This window comes from Littorina saxatilis, linkage group LG16 (genome assembly GCF_037325665.1).
Source record: "Littorina saxatilis isolate snail1 linkage group LG16, US_GU_Lsax_2.0, whole genome shotgun sequence".
NCBI classification, from domain to species: Eukaryota; Metazoa; Mollusca; class Gastropoda; order Littorinimorpha; family Littorinidae; genus Littorina; species Littorina saxatilis.
The window spans coordinates 24087040-24106829 of NC_090260.1; the positions used below are offsets into that span (position 1 = coordinate 24087040).

Below are 19790 nucleotides of genomic sequence, written 5' to 3' on the forward strand. Positions count from 1 at the left end.
GACAAAGCTCGTCCCACATGTGCTCAATGGGGTTCAGGTCCGGGCTGTTGGCTGGCCACAGCATCCTGTTGACCCTGGCCTGCTGGATGAAGGTGTTTACAGCTGCAGAGCGATGGGGAGGTGCGTTGTCATCCTGAAGAATCGCACGAGGGCCGATCGCTTGGAGGGCTGAAACGACCAGGGGTTGCAGGATCTCATTCTGGTAGCGGACACCGGTCAAGTTGCCCACTACATGGTACAGAGGTGTCCTGAGACGTGTGCTGATCCCTCCCCAGACCATCACAGAGCCTCCGCCAAAACGCTGTCATTCCAGAACAGCGCCTTCTCCGAAGTGCTCTCCGCGACGCCTCCACACTCGGATGCGACCATCAGCAGGTTCCAAGCAAAAGCGGGACTCATCTGTAAACAACACCTGAGCCCACTGCTGACGTTGCCACGTCACATGTTGAGTGCACCAGGCTCGGTGAGCTGTTCGGTGATTAGCAGTGACTCAGGGTTGTTCCTCGGACTGGACGCCTTGCACGCAAGCCAAAGTTGTGTAAGTGGTTTCGGATCGTCTAACCACTAACAACAGTGTTGGTGGTAGCTTGTAGGCGTTGCCTAATGTTTTTTGCCGTAGCCATTCTTTGTTGCATGGCCTGCCTCTGAATGAAGCGATCCTCTCTTTGTGTGGTGACTCTGGGCCGACCAGAACGTTGTCGCTCTTGCACTCTTCCAGTTGCGTGGAATCTCTGTTTTAGTCTGATAATGACAGAGGGAGCCACTGCAAGCCTCTGGGCCACTTGCCTGGCAGCAACACCGTCTTGTAGCCATCCTATTGCCCTTCCTCTATCCAAATCGCTCAGTTTTCTTCGTGGGGCCATGTTGCTACTGTGCATAAATGTGTCAGCGTGTCAACCTTTAAACACAAGCTGGTGAGCGATGTTCATAGCCAGGACCCTGTTGTAGCACGTGCATCACAACCTTTTTCCCTGGCATGCGTTCCGGCTATAAAAAAAACACCCTTTTTCTTCCAAAATGCAGAAGCTTTTGAGAAGTCCCACAAAGGGAAATAACTCTGCCTGCCAAACAAAATTCTAGGTCAAGACTCATTGTTCATTTGTTAGTTCAAACACATTAATCTTTTAATTATTATGTCGATGTTTAATTGTTTGGCAATTTTTTATTAGATACGTTTTTTCAACCGATCCCTAACTTTTTTTGAAGAGTGTATGTGGTGATCGTTTTTTTTAAATGTATCCAAGGTACGCAGTAATCCAGGAATAAAGTCAGGGTTAGGTCTTGAAGACGTCACATTATGGTGTAAGATGGTTCGACGTCACGCGAAGGAATTAGAAGAAGTTTCGGTCATTGTTATTTATGTTATTTATTGTTATTTACTTCGAAATCGGCAATTTTCACGTGCGAGTGAGTAAGCGGGAGTGGTAATGTGGAACCGCGTTATGAAACGTAACGCAAGTGTGACCGCGATTTCATAAGCACATCTCATAAGGCGATTAATAAGCTGTAAAACGTAACGCAAGTGTGACACCCACTTTATTAGTAATTATGCTGTCAGTCTTCAACGTGTGATGCTCCAAGGGGTCGACGCAAGCTTTGAATCTTGCCATTTACCGCAACATATAAATAGGCTTTGTACCTTCGGCATACATGTGTATCGTTTTACATAATTTAAAAAACAAAGAAACAAGACAAGCAAATGTTTTATTCGACTCCCCTTTGTTATTCCCATTACTGTGGAATCCTGACAAAATCTGAGAAATTCAGGTCTTAAAAAGGAAGGTTCAACTATACTTGAATCAAAACACTATTTGCTGTTCTACGCTCATAAAATAATGTCCAAGAGAGCGTTGATTTCCTCATTATTGCCCTAAACTTGATCCTGATGCCACCTGGTGTATACATTCATTTGGTGTTTCAATCCTAAGAATATCCCCCAAAAAAAACTTGCCCCACCCCAAATTTTGAGGAAAAAAAGAAAAAGAATAAAAAATAACACCCAAACACCAAAATGAAATAAATATTTCGGAGTAAAAACTCCTTCTTCAGTAATGGAATCAAAACAAACGATGACGTAAAAACAGAAAGGAAATTACGTAAGAATACAAATGACGTCATTCTAAAAATAGATAAAACACGTGCAAATTTGCTATTGTTCTCTCTCTCTCTCTCTCTCTCTCTCTCTCTCTCTCTCTCTCTCTCTCTCTCTCTCTCTAAAGTAAGCAGTAAAGGTAAAACTTCATATGTTTGCAAGCACATACACTTGAGCACACTCACTCCCACACGCACACACACACACATACTTCCAGGTGTTGAATGCGATCCAGGGAGCTAACATGTTACAAGGCTGATAAGTTTATAGCCATAGGACACTGCTTATCTTGTTGATAGCGTCAAAAGACGTTGTGTACTCTGCTGCGAACAACAAAGGGATAATTATAGAAAAATATCCAAACATTATATCCGCGAACAGCCTCGCAATAACAAATACATAGGGCAGCAACAGTCAATTAGTCAAACACATTAAGTCCGTCAGGGAAATTGGTCTGCAGCTGATGTCTCCAGAACCTTTCTCTTCTTTTTCTCAAAGCAATGTCTTCTGCATGGATTTTTTCTATGGCTGTGCATTGCATGTCTGCTAGTGTATGTCCAGGGAGATTAAAATGTTTAGCGACCATTGTATCTTCTCGTGTATATTTTGATGTACTGTCCGTGTGTCCTGCATGATCTTTGTAGTGTTTTGTAGGAAAAAAAGAAAACATAAGAGCAACAGAAAGCTATTAATTATGCTTTTGACCCAGTTGCATCCAAGTTGACATGATTGATACTGGGCTGGCCGAGACAAAACAATTGTTCTCACACACTTAGGTGACCACACTGACACAACGACCTCATAGAATGATGTGATCCCCACTAGTCTAGCAAAGACTAAATTACCCCGGGGGCAAACATTATATATAAGCTGTGACCTAAAATCAAACAATGACATCATATTTGATGAAGTATAGACTTATTTCCTTGATAGCTTAGTTGATATTTTAAGTATTGATAGATCTTCTGCATCAACATATTTCAGGCTGTGACCTTGAAATTTCAAGAAAAGATTTGTGTCATTTTTGGAGATCGTCGAAGCCAAACACTGTTCATTCCTAAGACTCTCCTGATTACCCAGGGCTGTCAAAATGATGCTTCAAATACAAACACACTCTATAGTTTTAGATTCAAAATAAAATCCAACAAAAACAAGAAATTCCTCCGAGGTAGGAAAAACACCCCCGTCAAAGGGAAATAACCTTCTCAGTTGGTGGCAGTGACTGAGTGAGAATGGTTATTTCCCTTTGACCATTAAGATGTCCCTCTATAAGTCCTTGTATAATTTTAATCCACCAATAACTCCCTAACCGTGTGTTTGACTGGTCCCAATTTTTGTAAGGACCGTCTCAGGAATGTATAGAACCTGTTCACCAAGTTTGGTGACGATCGGTCCGTTCATTCTTGAGATCTATATATGCGAACACAAACAAACAAACACACCGACCGAATCCTATACACACCCCTATACCGGGGGTGTAAAGACAAAATATACTCACTGCAAAGACCAGCCTCACACATCGCTCCGGACTTGCATAGCAGTGGATGATTCGAACAGTCAGCTTCAACTTCCAATCCTGAACAACAAAACACGTGGATGTGGCAATAACAGTTCAAGTTTTGCTTGGGAAACACTTATAAAACACGAAAAGCAAAGGATTATGCGACTCACCTTTCTTTATATGTAATACGTCTGAGCAAAAACATGTTTGCACCCATTTTCGTATCCAAACTAAAACATTCATTCACGTGTCATTTTATTCAAACTGGATATGCCATTGAAGGTCGTTCACTTGGCTTCCTTGCACACTTTTCGGATTAAAGATTTCTGTTGTAGGTATCACGTGACCACCGCCGAAGTCAGGGCACCCCCAAAATCGACCTGACAAAAACCAAGGTCTCGTATTTTAAAATCTGTAAAAAAAAAATCAGAATTTTCTGATAAGAAACAATTCTGCATATCGATGGAAATGCCATTCCATTTCCATTCAAAAACAGTTTGATTTGTGCACCTAACTTGACTAGTCTTGATACAATCTGTTTTCAAATGAGGTAGGGGTTAACAGTTTGAAAGGCCCAAAAGAGCAAGTTTGGCGGTCATTTTTTAAGGGGTCCTCCACTGAGAAGTTCAATATATCCTAAATGTCTCAATGAAAACGTTTCAAACTTCCAGTAGGTGAATTAAGATCACCATAACTTTTATGAATATATTGGCAATACAGGTAGAGTTACGTAACGTATCCCAAAGAACTTTAAAAATATTCATATTAATTCAAGGTGTTATGCCAAACATCCGTTGCATGCAGGGGCAATAATGGTTACTGCAAATGCTTTTAAGGCAAATCTGAGCACTGGCAGACATTTGCTGGAGGTATGAACGCGATAGACAAATTCGTTAACTCTGTTATTTGTACTGTGTATGCGAACGGCAGAGATTGTCAGTCGTTGGCCTGTGTATACTTTGTTGTTGATTGTTCAATCCCAAAGCAATGTGCCCGGTGTGATGCGCGTTTGGGAATTGCTTGTTATTGATAAGCAAGAGACTGTGTGTGTGTGTGTGTGTGTGTGTGTGTGTGTGTGTGTGTGTGTGTGTGTGTGTGTGTGTGTGTTTCTCTTTTCTCTCTCTGTCACTGTCTCTCTCTCTCTCTCTCTCTCTCTCTCTCTCTCTCTCTCTCTCTCTCTCTCTCTCTTCCAGCAACCAATCGCCATGCCGTATTAATTTGTGGCTTGTTTTTTGGCAACTGTGTGTAGAGGAGAAGCTGGCTTGGTCCAATTATATCTGTGTAATAGTAATTTGTGCTTTGTTTCGGAATCTGTGTCTTGAAGGTGTGTAGCGTAGGGTAGATGCTAGTTCGTGAAGTGTCTCTGTGTGCCGAGTAGTAGCCCAAAAGGTGTGATCTGGAAAAGAAATACTGCTGAGTTCTCTGATAAATTGTGAGTGTGGTAGTCTACTACAAACTCCATTGATTGATTGGTATCCTCAATTTCAATTAGAGCTGGATTGTTGTTGATTTTATTGTTGTATTTTCTTTCGCTTTTTTTCTCTTTTCACGGTTTTCTTTTATTTACAGTTATTCTCTATTTTTGCTACCCGTGGTACCTGTTCTGCAAAAGTGTTCTTGTGTGTTGGAATTACACTGAGTTTTTTTTTAACTCTCTGTGGCGGTTTTCATCACGGACAATTTAAGTGCCTTGGTAGACACTGACATTTGCTTTTCCTTTTTCTTGTCCGGTTTTTGTCATTTGTTTAACAAAGTTCCAGATGTGTGCTTAATACCAGTTCGGGGGTTTTAGGGCATATTTTACAGTGCTGTTGGTGCCTACTTGCCGAGTGGCTATCTGGGGTCATATTCTAAATGAAATATAGAAAGTTATATATCAAATGAAAGGAAAATGAATAAGCTTTTCATATTTGCAAAGAGAATTGTGCTATCTTTAAAGGTAAAAATTTTATGGGGGTGACAACATGATTTTTGTTGAAATTTGTACGCCCATTTTTTGGAACACGTGACAAACACAAAGAAGAAATTTTTTTTGTGTTCAGTTTATTTTAGATATGCTGCTAACTAGTCTGTTTGGGCATTCATTTTACATAACATAGCAAAGTTTTATAGAGTTTTGCTGATAAACAAAAAAGTTATTGTCACCTGAATACCCCCACCCAAATTTCAAAGTTGGACGTTTCATGCCTAAGGCCCCCCCCAAAAAAAATATTCTGTTTACGGTATCCTGACTGACCCTATTTTTTCGCGCGACCCTAGACTTTTGTTTGGCATTTGGTTAAAAAAAAAAAAAAAAAATAAAAAAAAATTGAAAAAAAAAAATTTGAAAAAAAAAAATTTGAAAAAAAAAAATTGGAAAAAAAAAAAAAAAGGGGGGCTTTGTTTTTTGGCAAAATAACTTAAAAATATGTTTTGGGGAAATAAAAAAAAATTAAAAAAAAGTCCCGACCTACCGACCCTATTTTTTTGGCCTATATTACCGTTAACAGACTTTTTTTTTTTTTTGGCCTAATAATGCATTTCTATAACTAACTTATAACAAAAACCCAGCTTGTTTCAGTCATAAAGTGTGTCTTAAATATGAGTTTATCCACTGTCCGACCCATCCAATGTAAAAAAAAAATAAAAAAAAAGTAATTAGATAATTGGTCAGTGGAAAACTACAGGGGGGGCATCGTAAGGTTGCTTACGATGGGCAAGGGAGCGAACTGGTAAGAGTTAATGTTAAACCGACCAAACAAGCCAATTTAGTTGTTTGGACTTAGCGAAACTTGCCTTGATTCCAGGATCGACGACACCTCTATTGACATTACTAACTATACAATTTTAAGACGCGACAGCAACCAGTCTAATCATACTGGACTTGTGCTTTACGTCCATGACAGTATTTTGAAAATCACAAGGAGAACTGATTTAGAGTCAGAGAATGTGGAGTGCATCTGGACGGAGATAAAACACTCTAAATCTCCTTCTGTGTTAGTGGGGTATATATAAAAAATCCAGCCTCTTCACTTGCATGGATTGACGATTTTGTGCGCATGATGGACAACGTTAATAACTGTAATTCTAACATTCTCCTCTTATGTAATTTTAATTATGATTTAAACAAACCGCAACATGCATGGTCTTCTACTACATCACTGTTTGGTCTTCAGCAATTAATCAAAGATCGAACAAGAGTAACCAGTACTAGTGCAACGTTAATTGGTCATATTTACACAAACAATGTGTGTAATGTTTCCAAAGTGTTTATATCCAATGAAAGTATAAGTGACCATAGCCCTATTTTTTGCACTTGGTCTTTTAAATTACCAAAACGTCAGCCTAAGGGTCATACAACAATTGAGTACAGATCCTTTAAAAATTTCAATGAGACGGATTTTTTGCGAGACATTGCTTCTGTGCCCTTGCATCTTATTTGCAATCATACTTGTCCAAATAGTGCCTTTTCTGCTTTGTATGAGGCATTTTTGCCAATTATTGATAAGCATGCACCGTTGCGCAAAAAGAGGGTTAAGCATCCCACACTTCCCCCGTGGTTAAATGAAGACATTATAAACGCTATGGCTCGTATCGATTTATATAAAGAGAACAAATTAAAAGCTGATTACAAGAAACAAAGAAATAAGGTCTTAGACCTCGTGCGCCGGGCCAAAAGGCATTATTTTAATAAACTTGTTTTCGAGAAGAAAGATACCGCTTCCTTATGGAGAGCAATAAACGAAATAACTGCAAAATCAAAAACCCGACAACATTTAACTTCGGTTGGTATTTCACCCAGTGCCTTTAATGATTAATTTTTTTATCTCTTCCTAGTAAACTTTTGGAGTCTACCTATAGGGAACATGACAAAAGCGAGTATGAATGCCCACAATTTCTTCAATTATTTTACCAGGCCAATATGAAAGAAGTTGAACCTTTTAACATCCCATTCATTGCAGTCCACGAAGTCGGGCGACTAATAACTGACTTGGGTAATAAAAAGTCAATGGGACCCGATAACATACCCGCTTCCTTACTCACGTTAGCGTCACCCTTTTTTGTTGAGCCAATTACGTATGCGTACAACTTATTTATTGACCAAAATGTGTTTCCAGACATATTTAAAACCGCAAAAGTAATTTCACTTCCCAAAACAAAAGACTTAACCGACATAAACAATTTTAGGCCAATTTCCCTATTGTCTGTTCTATCAAAACCATTAGAAAAACATGTACAAAAGTGCTTGCTTCTGCACATGGAAAACCGTGGTCTTTTCGCTCCTTAAATTATGCGATACGTGGCTCTCTGCCATTAACCATTCGGAAACAGTCGGCGCCGTCTTCCTTGATTTTAAGAAAGCGTTTGATATTGTTGATCACACAAGAAATTTTCTTGTTATTTAGGCGACGCATCCTACTTACCTTTTTTTTCGTTCTTATTTAGCGAACAGAGCGCAGTTTGTCTCCCTTAATGGTAACTGTTCTTCCATAGGACGGCTAATGCACGGCGTCCCACAAGAATCAGTTTTGAGCCCACTTTTATTTTGCATTTACATTAACGATCTACCAATCTATATATCAGACAAGACGGTTATTAATGACCTTTTTGCAGACGACTCGTCTCTTTACACGTCCGGTAAAAGTTTACAATCTATTGAAACCTCTCTTCAAACGAGTTTGAACAACATATTTGATTGGTGTAAACAAAACTCAATGATTATACACCCAGGCAAAACTAAATGCATGGTGATCACAACACGACAGAAACACCAACTCGCTCCTCTGAATCTTCATCTCAGTTTAAATGAGTCACCTATTGAGCAAGTAACCAGCCATCGTGATCGTGTTCTAGGGGTCACCATAGACGCTGAATTAAAGTGGCAGTCCCACCTCAACCGTGTTACCAAAACCTTATCTAAAAACGTGTTCCTTGTGGTAAAAGAAGTAAATGTATACTCACTGCATACGTTATCAAAGCCGCATGCGTGTGCAGGTTTGCACTGATTTTCTCCCGGCAAGCATCGCTGTCCGGTCTGGAACTCTTCACACCCACACACACACACACACACACACACACACATACACACACACCAACACACACACACACCCACACACACACCCACACACACACACACGATGAATTAGCTCTTTTTTCAGCTACAATAAGATGTAGGCCTGAATAGGGCTAATACCTTTCCGGTTCCAGCCGGAAATCCGTTTTTTGAAAAATTTTCTTGTCGGAAAATCCGGTTTCAAAACAAACACACAAACAAAATTCGATGAATTTTCGCCGGACGACCGAACCAACATTTTCCTTTAATGGAACCGGAGTAGCTCTCGTGCAAACGGAGGTTTGAACAAGTCGCGTAAGGCGAAAATACAACATGTAGTCAAGCTGTCAAACTCACAGAATGAAACTGAACGCAATGCAATTTTTCAGCAAGACCGTATACTCGTAGCATCGTCAGTCCACCGCTCGTGGCAAAGGCAGTGAAATTGACAAGAAGAGCGGGGTAGTAGTTGCGCTGAGAAGGATAGAACGCTTTTCTGTACCTCTCTTCGTTTCAACTTTCTGAGCGTGTTTTTAATCCAAACATATCATATCAATATCAGGAACCGACAAGTAACAAGATGAAAGTGTTTTTAAATTGATTTCGAAAATTTAATTTTGATCATAATTTCTATATTTTTAATTTTCAGAGCTTGTTTTTAATCCAAATATAACATATTTATATGTTTCTGGAATCAGAAAATGATGAAAAATAAGATGAACGTAAATTTTGATCGTTTTATAAAAAAAATATTTTTTTCACAATTTTCAGATTTTTAATGACCAAAGTCATTAATTAATTTGTAAGCCACCAAGCTGAAATACAATACCGAAGTCCGGCCTTTGTCGAAGATTGCTTGGCCAAAATTTCAATCAATTTGATTGAATAATGAGAGTGTGACAGTGCCGCCTCAACTTTTACAACAAGAAGGGCAAAGCCCATACGACTCACATGCTTGACCTTGACCTTTACATGACCTTGACCTTCAGGGTCAAGGTCAAATAACTAAACCTAGCAATGACATCATACACTAAGAACTGCTTTACACATGTTTCCTACCAAAATACATGTGACCTTGACCCAAGGTCATCCAAGGTCATGCAACACAAAGCTGTTAATTCAAGACATATGAAGTACAATGGTGCTTATTGGCTCTTTCTACCATGAGATATGGTCACTGTTAGTGGTTCACTACCTTATTTTGGTCACATTTCATAAGGGTCAAAGTGACCTTGACCTTGATCATATGTGACCAAATGTGTCTCATGATGAAAGCATAACATGTGCCCCACATAATTTTTAAGTTTGAAACAGTTATCTTCCATAGTTCAGGGTCAAGGTCACTTCAAAATATGTATACAATCCAACTTTGAAGAGCTCCTGTGACCTTGACCTTGAAGCAAGGTAAACCAAACTGGTATCAAAAGATGGGGCTTACTTTGCTCTATATATCATATATAGGTGAGGTATTCAATCTCAAAAACTTCAGAGAAAATGTGAAAAATGTGAAAAATAGCTGTTTTTTAGACAACATTTATGGCCCCTGCAACCTTGACCTTGAAGCAAGGTCAAGATGCTATGTATGTTTTTTGGGGCCTTGTCATCATACACCATCTTGCCAAATTTGGTACTGATAGACTGAATAGTGTCCAAGAAATATCCAACGTTAAAGTTTTCCGGACGGCCGGACGTCCGGCCGGACGGACGGACGGACGACTCGGGTGAGTACATAGACTCACTTTTGCTTTGCATGTGAGTCAAAAAGCCGGATATGACGTCATCAAAGGTATTTATCGAAAAAAAACAAAATTCCGGGGATATCATTCCCAGGAACTCTCATGTAAAATTTCATAAAGATCGATCTAGTAGTTTGGTCTGAATCGCTCTACACACACACACGCACAGACAGACACACACACACACACACACACACACACATACACCACGACCCTCGTCTCGATTTCCCCCTCTATGTTAAAACATTTAGTCAAAACTTGACTAAATATAAAAAGAGCGTCACTGGCCGCCATATTGCTTTTGTCTTGCCTTCATTGAATCAAAACTACAACCGTGTATCGTGCGATTTGTTTGCGAAAACTACGCAGGCAGTGTTGCTAAAATGACGCACATATAAGAATGCAATGAAGAAAAACCCCAGCTAGTTTTGATTGGCTTGAAGAACACGCGGAAATCAGAAAGGTTATCGAAGGCTAGAGCAGCTGATACGGGAAGTGAGTTGTGCGTTCGACCGTGTCGGAAACGTGATGAGCCTGAGACTTGCTTCTTCATTGTTTGCTAAAAACAAAGTCACCAAGATTATTTGAAGGCGAGTTTTATTTTTTTAACAAATCGCATACGATGACTTTGAGGCAACGCTAAAGTTCAACATTAGCACTTTGAGTTTTAGTTCACCTTTTCAGATACGATAGTTACAGCCTAGTTTCCCCCATCGTACTCTACTGTAGTTCAAACTCCCTTTTGGCATTTTTAGATGAAATCGAAATCTGTCTTTATTTAAAAAAATCTATTTATTAGTTGTCTTGAGACTTTACATTTAAAGCACAGGCGCAGCAACATAGTTTTTCACTGTACAATAGCCTAAATGCATAACTAGATTCTTTTTTTTTCAAAAGAAGATGCAGACTTCTTTATCATTTTCAGATTACAAAAACATAGAGAGATGTTACATTTGGAGTAAAAACAAGCTTGACAACTTTGATTAAAATTGAAAGGTCAGAAGTCGATTTAAAAACAATGTCATCTTATTCTTTATCATGTCCTGATTCCCAAAACATATAGATATGTTATGTTTGGATTAAAAACAAATAATAATAATAATAATAATAATAATAATAATAATAATAATAATAATAATAATAATAATAATAACGGGCATTTATAAAGCGCCTTATCAGAAGTTCAAAGCGCGTGACAACAATACATGTATACAAAAAATATACAATCACTGTCAGATTCAAACAACACATCATGCACATCTCAAATCGCCAGACTCTATACTAAGGAACTATCCGTAATGTTGTTGGAACAAGTGAGTTTTCAAATTGGACTTAAAAAATGAAATGGATGGAGAGTGACGTAATTGAAAGGGGAGTGAATTCCATAACGGAGGTCCATAATACGAAAACGTGCGGAAGCCATGAGCCTTGCGTTTAAAGCGACCTTGACGGAGAAGTCGAGCATCATCAGAAGAACGAAGGGTGCGAGAGGGAGTGTAGAGGGAGACCAGTTCAGAAAGATAGGCAGGTGCCGATTCAGAGATGATATTGTAGCAGAAGCAGGCAGCTTTATACCTAACACGTTCAGATACAGGAAGCCAGTGAAGTTCTTTCATGAGAGGAGTGCAGGGTTGTCGATGCTGTGCTCTGAAAATGAGACGTGCAGCAGAGTGTTGTACTTTTTGCAAGGGTTGGAGAGTGGAGTCAGGGCAGCCTATGAGAAGGGAGTTGCAGTAATCTAATCTGGACAGAATGCAGGATGTAACGAGAGTTTTAGTGGCATCAACAGTGAGAAATTTTCTTATGGAACCTATTCTTCTGATCTCAAAGTAACATGTCTGACAGACTTTTTTGATGTGTTGTTTCATTGAGAGGTGGGAGTCCATGATGAACCCAAGATTCCTAGCACTATCAGAGAGAGAAATGTCACTAGAACCTACTGTGATGGAGGCTGGAAGGGAAGTGGTCGAAGAGGAAGCTCCAGAGAAAAGAAGAAATTCAGTCTTGTCATCATCTAACTTGAGCAAATTGTTTGTCATCCATGATTTAATATCTGAAGTGCAGTTTTGGAGAGTGTGCGTCACCGCTTGGATTTCTGTAGGCTTGCATGCTTGTTGAAGTTGTGTGTCGTCTGCAAAGAGGTAGTGATTGACTGCGTGTTGCTTGATGACGGCAGAGAGAGGAGTGGTGTATAGTACAAATAAAACTGGGCCTAGAACTAATCCCTGGGGAACGCCGAAACAGAGAGGAGATGGAGGAGATGAGAGATTATTGACAGACACATACTGACTACGGCCCTGTAGATATGAACTAAACCAGTGAAGAGCGGTAGAGTGAACGCCAAAAACAGATTCGAGACGAGAGAGCAGAACAGAGTGACCGATCGTATCGAACCTAGCTGAGTTATCCAAGAGAAGCAGAACTGATAGGTCATCATTATCCAGAGCAGAAAGAATGTCATTCACAACACGAAGCAAAACAGTCTCGGTGCTGTGGCCAGCCCTATACGCTGACTGAAGAGGGTTGCAGAGGTTGTTGGTTTCAAGGTGGGAGAGAAGCTGACTAAGCACTACTTTTTCCAGAATTTTAGAAATGAATGGCAAGTTGGAAACAGGCCTATAGTTTTTCAACTGATTTTTATCCAGAGATGGTTTCTTGATCAAAGGTTTAACTACTGCAGTTTTCAAGTCAGTGCCAGAAGTGAGAGAAGAGTTGATTATGTTGGTTATGATGGGAAGAAAAAGGTCAAGGTTTTCATAAAACAAGTTGGTGGGGATGGGGTCTAGCTCACAAGACTTTGACACTGTGTTCTTCAAGATCTTCAAAACAAACTGCTCAGATACAGGAGTGAAGCTATCCAACAAAGAACCAGAGAATTGTGAAGCCGGAGGCGAAGCCCCTGGTGGAGGAAAGCTATTTCTGATGGTTTCGATCTTCTCAGTGAAGTAGTCAGAAAATACAGCTGGCAGGTCCTTGGAGTCATGGGTGGTGGGGAGGCTGGAAACCGTCTGTTTGCCAAGCAGAGAATTGAAATTTTGAAAAAGTTCTTTGCATGCCAAGAAAGAAGAATTGAAAAACGTGTGCTGCATTGTAAAGTGCTTTACGCTACTGTGCTATTCTGGTTTGTCACTTGTGAGCGTGAACCACAGATATCTCTGTGCTGTGAACGTGTCACCGCGACCGCGGGGTATGAAACTGACTATTGAGTATATATCAATGAAAAAATGCGGTAGGGTCAATTTCATTCTGTGAGTTCAAAGGGTGACTAAATGTAATAATATCGCTTCATGCGACTTGTTTTAAGCATGAACACACACACATTGTGACCTTGAAACTTGATTAGGGTTAAGCAGACGTGGGTCAATTCTTGAGGTCATCAAACCCTATTAGTGTGTATCGTTTCAGAGATCTACCTTCAAAATCATGGAAGATATCAATAACTTGTTATTTTTGAATCTCAATTGACATGTGGCCTTGACATTTGGCGTAGGTCATTAGAACTCGGGTCATGGCTGAAGCTAATACAATCCTGGAAGTGTGTGAAGTTTCAACGAAGTTTATTTTTAAGTTTCGAAGAACTTTCTTTAAAAACGTTTGAGAAAATAGTTTTTTTTTGTTTTGTTCATTTACCAGAACATGACCCTGTGATATTCAAGTTTCGAATACACTTGGGTCATGCCTGGAAGTGATACGAAATATACTTGTTTACAAAACAATGTTGTTGTTTGTCAATGGGTTGCCGGACGGCCTTATACACTTCTCATAACTAAGACGCTCGTTCTTATTCTTGTGAGTCACAATTTAAATCTGCGTTATTGAGATCAGTTATGGTTAGTTAGCTTGTTAAACATATCAGACGTGTTGAGTTCGCTTACTTCCAATTCAATTCTGGAATAGACTATTGTTACGTCCCTCCTTCCGTCAAGGTCAAGGTCAAGGCGAATTAACTCCAGCTGCAAACTTAGTCTCCTCTTTCTTCTCCTTGGTCAGGTAAAAATGACGCGCTTTGCAGGGTGGAACGGGGGAGGTGTATGTAATTACAAACTCATCTATTCAGGGTCGTGACTGTAAAACTCACTGCAAACGTTGCTGACGCATTCCATGCCTGTGTTGCAGTCCGCTGAGGTGCCGCAGTGAAAATTGACTGCAACTTCTTCGGAACAGAAACGAAAGTAATACAAGTTCTTTAGCAGGCAGATGATGGCAAATGCAAGATTCGCTATAGTCCACACAAAACACACACACACACACACACACACACACACACACACACACACACACACACACACACACACACATCGTATTTACAAAGTCACACACAGGCTTTGTTCCATTTGTTTACACTGTTTGCAGCATTCCCTCTAAATTTGAGGCTTAAAACGGAGTAGTTTCTGTTCACAGCCGAAGCTGTTGTCTTACACAAATTGCTATATGACAGGTAAGACTGTATTTGTCATACTTTAGCAGTGTTGACCCCGAGTTTCTAATGCAAATAAAACATATTAGCAAAATCACAAAGTATGTGTGTGTCCCCTAATATGAACCACCTTTAGCAATTAGAATAGCATTTCAGTTAAAGGCTGGTTTCAATAATTCATAAAGAAGCTTGCCGAAACTAACCTGTAGCTAGCCCTCGAGCTTAAAAAAACCCAAACATTTAGTCTTCTTTTCGAGGAAGTTGATGATTTCATTTATTGTCTTTCTGTGTTTAATAAGTTTCTTTAGTTTCCTGTTGTGCTTCAAATAATGTTCTTGTCAAACTAAAACAGATACATCTAACGCGTATTGGAATTAATCTGACGTGCACTATGAGTTGTATCATGGTATTTTGAAGTTTTAGACGCTTTTTGCAGTGATTCGTAAACGACTCTTCATTGGTCAATATTAGGCGTCCGGGGCCGGTATGTAAGTGTCGAGGATAGAGACTTCAGCCCGGGATAAACTTCTATCCCCGAGCTAATCCAGCCCACTGTAAAAATCACCCTAAGCTAATGCATGAGTCGAGATTAGCTATATCCTCACAATAAAGTCCAGCTCAAACTATCCACTCGTTTTGAAGCTGATAAGTCTTTTGTCCTGGGGTTAGTTGAAAACTAACATGGCGGCGATCGCACTTCAAATGCGAAGAAACTGTGTTTTCACATACAGTAATAACCTGTTTGATGTATATGAACTGTTCAACCAATGTCGGTTTTGTTGCGGGCATTTTTGTGATCACTGACAGTGTTTAAAACGAATTTGAACTTCAAACCGACATGGCGATCCCTTTCGCACCCTCCCTTTCCCTCCAACTTACTTCACTTACGACCTGGAACAAATGTCCTTGTTTCGCCGCATTTCGCCTAACCTAATGTAAATTTGTGTAACCTTACTGAACTTTTGGGGGATATTTTTTCAGGGGTCAGTAAAAAGAGAAGTCGGAAAGCAGGATTGGTTTTCGTATTTTATTTCTATGTAGATATGGCGTGGACTAGAAGAAGAACCCTATAAACAAAAAAACAAAACAATGCTAAGTACCAAAACTAGACCAGATAATAAATCAATAAATAGAACAACATTTTGATTACAATTACTCTTTAAAACTGAAAGCCAATACACTTTACAATCATCAATTAAAAAAAAACAGCAGTGCATAAATAGTTCAAATAATGTCCGTCCCTTAAGTCCATGAAAATATATAAAAACAACACTCAACATTTCTTAAAATTCTGACAAAGTTCATCTTTAAATATTACACATATAAACTTAATACGATTTCAATTAACACACAACATAACTTGCTCTCAATAAAAACAAACTAAATTCAACAGGTTATACTGAATACATGTAATTTTAACAAACATCTCTTGTCAATGTGATAAAGGTGCATATTAGTCATTCTCCAAAGCTGGTGAATTCTTAGGTCAGTCACTTAAAATCACATTTTCACAGAGGCAAATGTTGTTAGACCTTTCCCCCTGTTTATCTGGATACAGATAATTATGTTTGCAGGGGGATTGCTCTTTGGGCCCCCGTCTGATTGGGCCCCCGTTTGATCGGGCCCCCATCTCATTGCCCCCCCCCCCCCCAACACTTTTTGTAGCAAATAACAAATAGTGTCATTGGGCCACCGTCTATTTGGGCCCCCAGCACAATAAACAAGCCGGAACGGTATATTCTGTATTTCAGCAATGCAAATCAAAGGTACAACCCCTCCACATTAATTTAACGTAACAGGATGCTAGTTAGATCTGGTTAGACAGTTTCAAGAAGGCAGTCTGAGCGCCGGTACTTGTGCGCGATCGGGGATCTAGCCTTTGCCACTCTAAGAATATGATTTTTTACTTGGGACTTTGGCACGTGTTCTTTTTTACATTTAGTCAAGTTTTGACTAAATGTTTTAACATGGAGGGGGGAATCGAGACGAAGGTCGTGGTGTATGTGTGTGTGTGTGTGTGTGTGTGTGTGTGTGTGTGTGTGTGTGTGTGTGTGTTTGTGTGTGTGTGTGTGTGTGTGTGTGTGGAGCGATTCAGACTATTGGGCCGATCTTTATGAAATTTGACATGAGAGTTCCTGGGTATGATATCCCCGGACTCTTTTTCATTTTTTCGATAAATACCTTTGATGACGTCATATCCGGCTTTTTGTAAAAGTTGAGGCGGCACTGTCACACCCTCATTTTTCAATTAAATTGATTGAAATTTTGGCAAAGCAATCTTCGACGAAGGCCGGGGTTTGGTATTGCATTTCAGCTTGGTGGCTTAAAAACTAATGAGTGAGTTTGGTCATTAAACATCGGAAACTTGTAATTAAAATTATTGTTTTTATTAAACGATCAAAAAACAATTTCATCTTATTCTTCGTCATTTTCTGATTCCAAAAACATATACATATGTTATATTTGGATTAAAAACAAGCTCTAAAAATAAAAAAATATAAAAATTATGATCAAAAACATTTTTCCGAAATCGTTTTAAAAACTATTTCATCTTATTCCTTGTCGGTTCCTGATTCCAAAAACATATAGATATGATTTTATTTGGATTAAAAACACGCTCAGAAAGTTAAAACGAAGAGAGCTACAGTAAAGCGTGCTATGAAGCACAGCGCTATCGCTACCGCGCCAAACAGGCTCGTCACTTTGACCCGTATTTATCGCAAAAAGGAAAAAAAAAACGTCCGGGGATATTATACCCAGGAACTCTCATGTCAAATTTCATAAAGATCGGTCCAGTAGTTTAGTCTGAATCGCTCTACACACACACACACACACACACACACACACACACACACACACACACACACACACACACATACACCACGACCCTCGTCTCGATTCCCCCTCTATGTTAAAACATTTAGTCAAAACTTGACTAAATGTAACAAAAATTGGAAACAAAATATTGAGAGAAAAAAAATTGAAACAAAAAAATTGGATATAAGAAATTGAAAACAAGTCGCGTAAGGCGAAATTACAACATTTAGTCAAGCTGTCGAACTAACAGAATGAAACTGAACTCACTGCGTTTTTACAGCAAGAGCGTATACTCGTAGCATCGTCAGTCCACCGCTCGATGCAATGGCAGTGAAATTGACAAGAAGAGTGGGGTAGTAGTTGCGCTGAGAAGGATAGCACGCTTTTCTTTATCTCTATTCTTTTTAACTTTCTGAGCGTGTTTTTAATCCAAACATATCACATCTATATGTTTTTGGAATCAGGAACCTACAATGAATAAGATGAAATTGTTTTTAAATCGATTTCGGAAATTTTATTTTAATAATAATATTTGTATTTTTAATTTTCAGAGCTTGTTTTTAATCCAAATATAACATATTTATATGTTTTTGGAATCAGAAAATGATGAAGAATAAGATAAACGTAAATTGGGATCGTTTTAAAAACAATTTTTTTTTTTACAATTTTCAGATTTGTAATGACCAAAGTCATTAATTAATTTTTAAGCCACCAAGCTGAAATGCAATACCGAAGTCAGGGCTTCGTCGAAGATTGCTTGGCCAAAATTTCAATCAATTTGATTGAAAAATGAGGGTGTGACAGTGCCGCCTCAACTTTCACAAAAAGCCGGATATGACGTCATCAAAGATATTTATCGAAAAAAAACCAAGAAGGGCAAAGCCCATACGACTCACATGCTTGACCTTGACCTTTACATGACCTTGACCTTCAGCTAAACCTAGCAATGACATCATACACTAAGAACTGCTTTACACATTTTTCCTACCAAAATACATGTGACCTTGACCCAAGGTCAAGGTCATCCAAGGTCATGCAACACAAAGCTGTTAATTCAAGACATAGGAAGTACACTGGTGCTTATTGGCTCTTTCTACCATGAGATATGGTCACTTTTAGGTGTGAGTTTAGATAGAGCGGACAGCGTCAGATAAACTCTATTTAAACGAGACAGATTAGCCGCGGGTGGAGGAGGAGGATGTTAGATACTTGAGGTAGGCCTAAAGGGATCAGTGTTGGCAGGTAGGGAAGAGAGGGTAGTAAAGTAGGATAGCAACACTTAGGCCCGTAATTAGAAAGAGAGGGGAGAGGAGGACTTGTGAAAGTCAAGGAGAAGAGCCCAGCCGCAATGTCCATGTTGCCGGGGGGCTTGCACGTGTGATACATAAGCGGGGGCCTATAAGAACGGGAGAGCAACACATTGTGGTCAGTCCTTACCAGCGCGGCGCAGCGGGCATATGCCAACTATTTCTTACTGCAATATGGACTTAGAATTTGGAGCGTGGGCGACAGATCTGCCTTTAACGGTGGTTAAAGTTCTCCAGGATGAGGAGTTGAACACCCTCAATGTGCTGAGTAATGTGACTGCACAGGATTTGGAGGGCCTGGGTCTCAAGCGTGGCCACTACGTAGCGCTGAGAGTAGCAGTGGCGGCCCTGCAAAAGCGAAGCGGGGGAGGGCCACTATCCCAGCGGGTGACTGAGGAAAAAAGCGTGGAACCACTCCAGGGACTGTTAGGCGGCTTGTCACTGCAGCCAACAGGTGAGACCTCCTATCTTTCCATTCTGGATTTTGTGCCGGGGTCGATGGCGGCCGAGGAAGAGGTGACACTCGGGGGAGGTGTCATCCTAAAACTCAACCAGAGACCAAAACTTGACAAAGTCTCCCCCTGCCACTGGATTGTGGCAAACGCACGCATCATGGCGAGGTTGATTGCTGAGAAGCCCGGGTTTGACTCGACCGCCTACCTCCGGTACACAGAGATGATAGGCGAGCTGGGGGCCAGATACTTGTGGCAGTCGGTGCTTCCGTACGACGACGAGTACAGAAGGCGCCAGTCGTCCAGCGGATTCAAGTGGGAAACCCCCAACCCCCACCTGTCCACGGTGATCCTGCGGGACCGGCTCCAGCATGGCGTCCAAGACAACAAGGGCGGCAAGGCTACGACGGCCAGCGGCGGTTCCCGGCGACCAGCG

At 40.1% G+C, this 19790-nt stretch overlaps 1 protein-coding gene across 1 annotated transcript in view; it reads right to left on the bottom strand.

Moving 5' to 3' along the window:
* LOC138949936 (uncharacterized) overlaps positions 1-19790 on the bottom strand; it is a 251406-nt gene that overhangs the window by 18700 nt on the left and 212916 nt on the right. The window contains exons 16-18 of the mRNA XM_070321720.1: positions 14440-14514; positions 8535-8615; positions 3591-3668 (exon numbers count right to left, since the gene is read on the bottom strand). Coding sequence (XP_070177821.1) covers positions 3591-3668; positions 8535-8615; positions 14440-14514 — 234 coding nt within the window. The remainder of the gene's footprint in view (positions 1-3590; positions 3669-8534; positions 8616-14439; positions 14515-19790) is intronic.